Source organism: Sinocyclocheilus rhinocerous, unplaced genomic scaffold, assembly GCF_001515625.1.
Source record: "Sinocyclocheilus rhinocerous isolate Xijiao unplaced genomic scaffold, SAMN03320098_v1.1 scaffold2770, whole genome shotgun sequence".
NCBI classification, from domain to species: Eukaryota; Metazoa; Chordata; class Actinopteri; order Cypriniformes; family Cyprinidae; genus Sinocyclocheilus; species Sinocyclocheilus rhinocerous.
Genome location: NW_015659007.1, coordinates 1 through 9,433, shown reverse-complemented (window position 1 = coordinate 9,433; position 9,433 = coordinate 1). Strand labels below are relative to the sequence as shown.

The 9,433-nt window shown below is 34.2% G+C and overlaps 2 protein-coding genes across 6 annotated transcripts in view; both read left to right on the top strand.

Annotated features, from left to right (window-relative positions):
- LOC107723220 (ceramide synthase 2-like) overlaps nt 1-6,400 on the top strand; it is a 15,851-nt gene extending 9,451 nt beyond the window's left edge. For all 5 annotated transcript variants that reach the window (XM_016531780.1, XM_016531779.1, XM_016531777.1 and 2 more), the window contains 7 exons: nt 98-155; nt 518-568; nt 1,684-1,776; nt 2,943-3,071; nt 3,746-3,852; nt 4,384-4,540; nt 5,799-6,400. In XM_016531780.1, the coding sequence (XP_016387266.1) occupies nt 98-155; nt 518-568; nt 1,684-1,776; nt 2,943-3,071; nt 3,746-3,852; nt 4,384-4,540; nt 5,799-6,008 (805 nt within the window). In that variant the 3' untranslated portion in view covers nt 6,009-6,400. The remainder of the gene's footprint in view (nt 1-97; nt 156-517; nt 569-1,683; nt 1,777-2,942; nt 3,072-3,745; nt 3,853-4,383; nt 4,541-5,798) is intronic.
- A 788-nt stretch (nt 6,401-7,188) lies between these two features.
- LOC107723218 (ubiquitin) lies at nt 7,189-9,427 on the top strand. The gene is made up of 4 exons (XM_016531773.1): nt 7,189-7,268; nt 7,938-8,047; nt 9,084-9,170; nt 9,284-9,427. Exons 2-4 carry the CDS (start codon nt 7,945-7,947, stop codon nt 9,388-9,390), a joined length of 297 nt encoding a protein of 98 aa, XP_016387259.1. The 5' UTR covers nt 7,189-7,268; nt 7,938-7,944; the 3' UTR covers nt 9,391-9,427.
- The last annotated feature ends 6 nt before the right edge of the window (nt 9,428-9,433 follow it).

Here is a 9,433-nt window from a genome sequence, read left to right as displayed (position 1 = left end):
AAGCAGAAATGGTATTTCAAGATGCAGGGCTATGTAGTAAATCTGTTTTTTTTTTGTTTTTTTTACCAGAGTAACTTCATATCTTTTGTTTCCCCAGCTGGAGGTTTGTGTTCTACCTGCTTGCTTTCACCGCGGGATTGGCGTCTTTAATTAACGTGAGTAGACATTTGAAGTTTTATTCCCTCGTGAACCCAAGTGTGTCTTGGGCTTGGTGTCTTTTGAGTCGTCTCCTAATTAGGGTCCCCTAGTTAAAGTCTGGTTTACTCAGAAACCTTAAACGCTTTAAAGCAACACGAAGGAGGGCTTGAACAAGCCTGAGCTTTGTTGTTTTGAATGCACGTGGTTCTAATGTTTTTCTGAAACGCAACACAAGCCCTCGGGACTCGGTGTGCTTTTCGCTGTATGACTGGCTCTTTTGTTGTCAGACGCTTAAAGGAAGCAGTTTTGATGTCGGTGTTTGATTTTAATGGCGGTTGTGTGAAAGTGATTTGTCACGCAGTGTTTGTCTTCCTCATAGACGCCCTGGTTCTGGGATCAGAGAGAGTGCTGGAGAGGATTTCCTCGACAGGTGGATATCTTTCCATATGCAAAATCAGACTAGATTCTTATGTTTTGTGTTGTTATTTTTTTTTTTATAAATGAATACCTTTATTCAGTAAGGATGCATTAAATTGCTCAAAAGTGACAGTAAAGACATTTATAATGTTACAAAAAAATTCCATTTCAAATAAATGCTGTTCTTTTGAACTTTCTATTCATCAGAGAATCCTGAAAAATAAAATGTGTCAAGGTTTTCTCAAAACTATTGAGCAGCACAACTGTTTTCAGCATTGATAATAATCAGAAATGTTTCTTGAGCAGCCAATCAGCATATTAGAATGATTTCTGAAGGAGTAATGATGCTTTGATGCACAGGAATAAATTAAATTTTACAAAATATTCACTTAAAAAAACGATATTTGAAATTGTAATAATATTTCACAATTTTTGACAGTATTTTTGATCAAATGAATGCAGCCCTGGTGAACAGAATAATAATAATAATAATAATTCATTACATTTATATAGCGCTTTTCTAGGCACTCAAAGCGCTTTACATTGTCAGGGGGTATCTCCTCATCCACCACCAGAAGAGACTCTTTCAAAAACGTTTTGTACAGAAATATATATTAGACTCATAATGTAGGTTTGTGCCAATATGAGTAATATTTTAGCATTATCAGAAAAATCTACCTGTAATATAAAGGCAAATTCAAAATGTTTTCACTGCTGGTTTTGACAACATATTTACAATTGCAGTCTTCTGTAAAGGCTTCTGCTTTTGATGAAGTAGAATTTTTTTTTTTTTTCATTTTCATTAAAATTTGAGTTAGTTTTTGTGATTTTCTTGTGTGTTTGGTCAAATTTATTCGTTTATTACTATTATTATTTGTGTAAACATGTCTATGTAGTTTTTAGTCATTTTTATTTCAGTTTTAGTCATTTTAGTTAAGTTTAGTTAAACTAAATGAAAATGAAAAATGTTGCCTTGGCAACTAGCTAAAATGATTTTTTTTTTAATATTTTGTTTAATTTGAGTTTATTGTATTTCAAGCAATGAAAAAGCTTTTTAGTTATAATAAGCCTGCTTAGAGCGTTGCTGTGAGCCCTGTTTTCGCGCAGGTCCTGTGTTTGTGTCTCTAGCCGGTTCAGGACGCTCATTACTGGTACTACATGCTTGAGCTGGGCTTCTACTGGTCTCTGCTGCTCTGTGTGTCTGTGGACATCAAGAGAAAAGTAAGATCTCGCACAATAGTGTCCCTCAGGGGAGTTATTTGCTTTCTGAATGTTTTATGATGACCTCGTGTGTGTTACCTGGTCAGAGTTTCTCTTTCAAAGCGAATGTCCTTTTAGAGCTGCTCAATTATTTACTTTGCTAGCTGCTCACCTGTCGGCTAGCAAAATAAAGTTAAATATACTTTAAAATGTATTAACATGAATCTTCAGTTTAATATTTTAACATTCTTTGTTGTCTGACGAATGTCACACAGAGTAACATATTATTGCTCAGCGGAGACTTCATTGAGTTTTTAGTTGCATTTCATTTAAATATCCCACTTTTATTTTTAGTTCCTCCTTTGGAGAACTAAAAATATCCACAACTGAGTCAACAGTTGTCATCCATTAAGAGTTTAGAGCCATTTGATGAGGAATGTTTGAGTTCATATTGAGATCTCTGTCTTTTGATTGAGACGTTCGTCTCTTGAGCACAGTTTAAGACCTTGTTTGAAATCCTCTGAATTTGTATACTCTGAGTCTTTTAGAGGAGAAACATCTCAGAAAATGTGTAAAATTTCCATTTGCTCTACATTTGATCTCATTGCTGTGTTGGAGAAGTTAAAGAGAATTTCATCACTCAAGCTTCATACTATGACAGTGATAAATATGGGCTTGTATGTGTCGTATCTCAGAAAAATCTACCTGTAATATCAAGGAAAATGACTGCATTTCTATGTGGATGCTGGTTTTATCCACACAGCAGTGAAAAGCTTGGAAACTTGAGTTTATATTTCACCCAAAAATAAAAATTTTCTAAAAATTCATCATCAGATTTGTAAAAAGCTGAAACAAATCCATCATTAAGATGTTTTTAACTTCAAACAATTGCTAAAATACGAGTCCATAATATATAATCTCTCATCCTAATCTTGGATGGCCTGAGGGTGAGCACATTTTCAGCTAATTTTAATTTTTGTGTGAACGGTTTCTTTAAATGCTTGAAGGATTGAGAAATGAAAGAGATTTCGTGTGTGGTTTTCTTCCTTGATTGTGTCAGCAGCACATTATCTATTGTCTAGACGGATTTGTCGTTCGGTTGTTTCAGGTTTCATTTCCTGTCAGTACCGCCCACCATAATATCAGTTACTGATATTCTTTGCCTTCTTCCATTAATTCTGCTTTAGGATTTCAAAGAACAGATCGTCCATCACTTCGCCACCATCTTCTTGCTGGGTTTCTCGTACTGCTCCAACTACATTCGGATCGGGACCCTTGTGATGCTCGTCCACGACTCCTCTGACTTCCTGCTGGAGGTACGAGCTCGACCGCTGAGTCACGCATTCATGCTCAGAAACAATGAGTCTAACACGGCCAGAAAATCCCCATCTGATGATTTCACTCCTGTTTCCTGTTGAAGTCACACCTGTTCCTGGGTCATCATTCGCAGTAACCTTTACACTTGGTTTTGGCTTTATGACGTTTTGTGCTTTAGAGTAATTTGGATTTTTATGTGCTTTCACAACTTAAAATGTACAACTTCATCTTAAATTATGTATTTCAGTTAGTTTTACTTTTATTTGTGAATTTTCAGTTTAATTTTAATTAAAGTTTTTGTATTTTTTGTGTGTGCTTTTGTTAATTTTCTTTGACGAAATAAATAAAAAAAATGTATAAATTAATATTAAATAATAAAAAGAAGAAAGAAAGAAAGAAGAAACCGTTAATAACTTAAAATAAAAACAAATACATAACTACAAAAAGCCCCTTACAACATTTTAAAGATCAAGCAAATACTTTTTGATTACTGCCCAGCTTTGTTGGAAATGTCAGATTTTAACTGTAAATCCGCAGTCATTTTCTTAATATATATCTGATTCAGTCTCTGTGTCCATTCTGTCAGAGTATTAGTTTACGTTTTGAAGTTTCAGTGCTTTAAATGTATTGTAATTTATTGTAGCTCAACAATATCTCTCTGGATTTTCCACAGTCTGCCAAGATGTTCAACTATGCCGGCTGGAAGAAAACTTGCGATTCATTGTTTGTGATTTTTGCTGCTGTATTCCTGGTTACACGCCTGGTTGTGTTTCCCAGCAAGTAAGAACTTTAAACTCTTTAAATCATGAAGTATCAGATGACATTGCCTTCAGTTTCTATTTCAAAACACTTCACTATTAATGTCACTTTATCTATTTCAGTAGCTGTAATAGAAATAGGCAGCTCTTAGATTTGGTTCCTTTGCATTGTTTTTATTATCATGGAAATTGCTGAGTATACTGTCTATACTGCTCAGTATGTAGTACACTAGCATTCATAGGTAGTGCACTAGTGTTTTTGTCCCAAAAGGTGCTTTAAGTTCTTGCTGTCCTCCTCCAAGTCCACTGACGAGATAATTCTGCTTATACTGTCACAAGTAATCCACATTAGAGCATACTTGACCCAAGTGTGCATCAAGGGTGCATCAGCAACCTGAACTGACACTCTAGTGCACATCAAGTGCACCATTTGAGACAGAGCCGACTCTGAACATGACATCCGCTGCTTATCTAACACAGAGGTCGGCTCACGCGAGAGAGGCGTTTAATCACGTGTGTGTGTGTGTGTGTGTGTGTGTTTTCTCTCCTGTAGGATCATCTACACCACTCTGGTTTTGTCTATGGAAGTGTTTGAGCCGTTTATGGGGTATTATTTCTTTAATGCGCTGCTGCTGGTGCTGCAGACACTGCACATTTACTGGGCTTATCTCATCCTCAGAATGATCTACAAGTTTCTCTTCTTAGGGAAAGTAAGTCATTCCTTCCGTCCATCATATCTGCAAGTCCCAGAAACTATTTAGACACTCGTTCTGTATGTCTGAATTAAATTACCTAACAGTGGTATTTTAGTATTATATACTGTCAGAGTATTTATTGATATTATGAATAAGCTTTTATTTTTATATTTTCAGTTTTCGTTTCAATTGTAGTTTAAGTTTTGGAAGTTCACACTTTTGTCTTTTTTTGATTAGTTTTTGTTTTTTATAAAAATATTTCTATTTGGCATTCGTTTATTTTGATTTCAGTTTTAGTTTTAATTTTAGAATTTCAACTAATATGATTTATTTCAGTTAGTTTTATTATTATTTGTATGTTTTAATTTTGTGCTTTTTCATTTTTATTTATTTATTTTTAGTTTGTTTCAGTAATTTTAGAACTTCAACTTAAATTATTTTATTTACATTTACTTTTATATTGTTATTTTAGTTTAGAAAAAAACGAACAACTTTAAGTTTTAGTAATTTTGCAGTGCTTCTTTCATTTGTATTACTTTTTGTTTTTTATATACATTTCTTTTTAGCTTTAATTTATTTTAATTTCATTCTTAGTTTTAGTAAATGTAATACTTCAACTTAAATTATTTATTTCAGTTAATTTTACTTTTATATGTTGTACATTTTAATTAAGTTTTAGTACTTTTGTTATGTGCTTTTGTCATTTTTGTTAGTTTTTTATGTGTGTATATATTTTTCTTTATCTTTAATTATTTTTATTTCAGTTAGAATTTTAGTCATTTTAAATTAATTGAAATAATTCATTTTGGTGAGTTTTATTTGTATATTTTCAGTTTAATTTTAATCTTAGTTTAGTTTAATGTAGTGTTAGTATTTTTGCTTTTTGTCATTTTTATTCGTTTTTGTGTTTTATTTTTCTATTTAGCTTTTATTTCAGTTTTAGTTTTAGTAAGATCAGTATGTCAACTTAAATTATTTCTGTTAGTTAGAAACATTTCTCATTTTCGTTTAAATTTTGTATTTTATTTGATGTATTTCAGTTACCAAAAAAACTATTTTTATTAGATTTAGTTTTAGTTAACAACAACAATGCTGCATACATAACAAAATATGTGATGTGTGCTCAGAGGAACTTTTCTCTCTCTTTTTCATCGCATGAACTAATTTCAAAAGCATTGCACATTGTGATCAATTATTTGACTGACACACATTGGTGAATTCAAATAAACCCAGAGATCTTCGACCAGTCTCACTTTGACCTTCTCTGCTCCAGCTGGACAAGGACGAGCGCAGCGATGTTGAAAGTGAACCAGAGGAGGAGGAGAATGAGGAAGAGGAAGAGGAGGAGGAAGATCGGTCTTCCTGGAGGAAGAGGAAGGTGGTTCTGGACTCCAGGCTGGCGATGCTGAGCTCCAGCTGTGTCTTAAATAACTTGACTAATCAGAAAGCCGACGCGAACAGAAGACTGCCGAAAGCCAGATAGCAGCGAGCGCTGAGACGTGCTACTCCTTCATCCACACTGAGATCATCAGAAACAAATACACTGTACTACAGGAACACACTTGACTCTCATTTACACCAGTAACCAGCTGAAGCATCAAGCACTTATGAGGGAGAGGCAGATCAAGGAATTCCTCTTTATTTAGTCACACCTCATATCACTACTAAAAGAGTAGAATTGAATGGAAATAAAAAGATTTGCTGACGCGTGCATTTAGTTCATGACAGATCAGCAGTGCAAACCCATATCAATAATGTTCAGTCTGTAATAAATAGGCTATAAATAACTTTTAACTGAAAATACTCTGTATTTATTGTGCACTTGTATGATGAAAATACTCGGTTTGAAATGAATGGTTTGTTTTGTAAATATAGCTGTAGATTTCATTTTGAACATGTTTTAATGTCCTCTGGTAGAATATATGAATATATTGTGAAATATCTTGCCTTGTCTTTTTCTCTGTATACATATTTTACTTTACACAAAAATAATTTATATAAATATTACATTGTAAATTATTGTAACAAATCACATGTCGTGTGTAATGAAGATATTTTATAATTAAAAAATACATTTATTTAAATATATATATATATATACATTTTAAATTTATATTAAATTTATTCATTTAACATTTATTAATTACAACACTGTATATGTATTAATATTGTATATAATATATAATAATATAAGTATTATTCATTACATTTAATTTAATTTTATATATACATGTGTAAATATAAATATACATATGACATGTTGTTATTAAATGTTATACATTTATAAATATTAATGTAAATATGAATCTGTAAATTACTGTAACAATTCAAATCACACAACAGTTTTAATTCTACATATTAAATGATATTTAATAATAATTTCAGAAATACACATATAGCTAAGTATATAGCACACACCAAACGTCACCCAGATTCACAGTATACACATAATAAATAGCAGCTTGTCCCAGAAATGCAGAAACCGATCATGCATTTATATAAATCCAGCACAGACCTTATTTTAGGAGCTTTAACTCTGACTCTGAAGAAGTCGCATCCTGATGAATGCGCTGATATAATGTTTATATTGGTTTGAAAACCCGTTGGGTGGCAGCGGCGCGCTGCGGTTCCGCTCCGCTCCTGCAGGCGGCGGTAAAGCCGCTTTAACGCTCAAAGACACGCGATCTTCGCGCACGAGAAACGCGTCGTTCTTTTTCCGGCCGGATCGGCAGCGACTGCGAGGGTGAGGATTACCGTCCGCGCGATTGTGTAGTTTTTACGTCTTTTCTCACTTTATTCACCCTTATGTTTGTTTGAATGTGTACATAAGTTGTTTACGTTCGTGAGTGGAGCGATTAAAGCTGGTTATGCGGTGGATTTAGACGCGTTTGTGTGGTTTGAAGTTGCGAGTGTGTCGTGATGGAGTGTCATGGCCGCTTCGGCCATGTGTGACAGAAAAACACCAAACATACAGTAAAGCGACAGAAACCTACAATACATGCTTTTTACGTGAACATGCTTACATTATTTAGCTCTATTTTGTAACGGTACGGGTCCCTGTCCGCGTTTGAATGACATAAAACTGATTTGTGATACACAGTAAAGTCAGATGCTGATCACTAATTGGTGTTTTTGATATCATTCATTATATATATCAAAATATATGGCAATTCCATGGTATCTTAAGTTACTATGGGTCATGGCCAAAATCACGGAAGTACCATTGTATTACAGATGCTGATTTGTTGCTGAAACATGGTATAAATGAAAATAACTACATGTGCCAACAGGGCAAAAATATTGTATTGCACTATTTTTTGCTGTTTCTGTTCCTGTGATGATCAGTGCACTGCTGATGCTTGATGCTCTCGTTGACTCTGAAGGATGTTGATTGTCTCTTTTTCTGTGACAGTGGCAAAATGCAGATCTTTGTGAAAACTTTGACCGGTAAAACCATCACCCTCGAGGTCGAGCCCAGCGACACCATCGAGAATGTGAAGGCCAAGATCCAGGACAAGGAGGGTGTGTATGACCTTCAGCGGATGTCAGTGTGAAGAAAACAGGGTTTCTGTGGGTCCTAAACTCTTAATTTGCCCTTCCACAGATGAAGGCCACAGGCCTTTTAGGTGCAGAAAATCTTAAAATGTATTGCAAAAAAGGAAAATTATATATATATATATATATACACACACACTACCGGTTAAAAGTTTGGGATCAGAAAGACTTTTAATATTTTTTACCTGAGTTTCTTCTGCTCATCAAGGCTGCATTTATTTGATAAAACATACAGGAACAAATGTAATATTGTGAAATATTATTATGATGTAAAATAATGTTTTTATATTTTAATATACATTAAAATCAAATTTATTCCTGTGATGGAAAACTGAATTTTCAGCATCATTACTGCAGTCTTCAGTGTCACATGATCTTCAGAAATCATTCTAATATGCTGATTTATTATCAGTGCTGGAAACTGTTGCTGCTTCATATTTGTTTGGAACCTGTGATACTTTTCTTCAGGATTCTTTGATGAATAAAACGTTAAAAAGAAGAGCATTCAGGTATCTCAGTGGGGAATTACATTTTCAAATTCAGTTTTTTTTCTGAGCTCATTGTTAGATATTTCTTCTTTTTATAAAAATGTGCTCACTTCATTTTGATACATTTCTCAGAAAAGAAAACTTAAGTCATTTTGCTTCTGAAGTAAACATCTTGATTTAAGTATCTAGAAATTTTCACTGGAAAACAAGACACAATTTCTAAGGAAGTTTTGTGTTTGCATGGATTTATTCCTTAAATTTTGACTTGGTCTGATAAAGACCATCTTGAAGTCTTCTATTTACCTTCATAGAACTTGCAGAAACCCTGTATAAAGATATAAGCTGAATTAATCATGTTCTGCTTTCTGGGAGAAAAATTGTTAGTTAACATGCCTTTTATTATTTAAAAAAAAAAATTTCAGACCACTAACATCTCTTATTATTTATATTTATTTCTTATTATTATATTTTGTCCCATTCTTCAGAGTACTAGCGTGTCTTTATTTTATCCTCAGGCATCCCGCCCGACCAGCAGCGTCTGATTTTCGCTGGCAAACAGTTGGAAGACGGTCGCACGCTTTCAGACTACAACATTCAGAAAGGTGTGTAAATACTGGACTGTCTTTAAATAGAAAACCACTCTCATGCGCATAACCTCTGCTGTTGCTCAAGAGCTCCTGTGTTTGTTCGGCTGATGTTTGTGGTTTTTCTCAAGAGTCCACCCTGCACCTGGTGCTGCGTCTCAGAGGAGGCATCATCGAGCCGTCCCTCAGACAGCTGGCCCAGAAATACAACTGCGATAAGATGATCTGCCGCAAGTAAGAGCACACGCTTCACTTCTAACGTCTAGTGATGGACTCTCGTG

Excerpts from the sequence above, each read along its gene's own strand:
- LOC107723218 (XM_016531773.1), top strand. The coding sequence starts at position 7,945 with ATGCAGATCTTTGTGAAAACTTTGACCGGTAAAACCATCACCCTCGAG. Across the intron at positions 8,048-9,083 it reads CAAGATCCAGGACAAGGAGG|GCATCCCGCCCGACCAGCAG; the intron begins GTGTGTATGACC and ends TTTTATCCTCAG. Across the intron at positions 9,171-9,283 it reads AGACTACAACATTCAGAAAG|AGTCCACCCTGCACCTGGTG; the intron begins GTGTGTAAATAC and ends GTTTTTCTCAAG.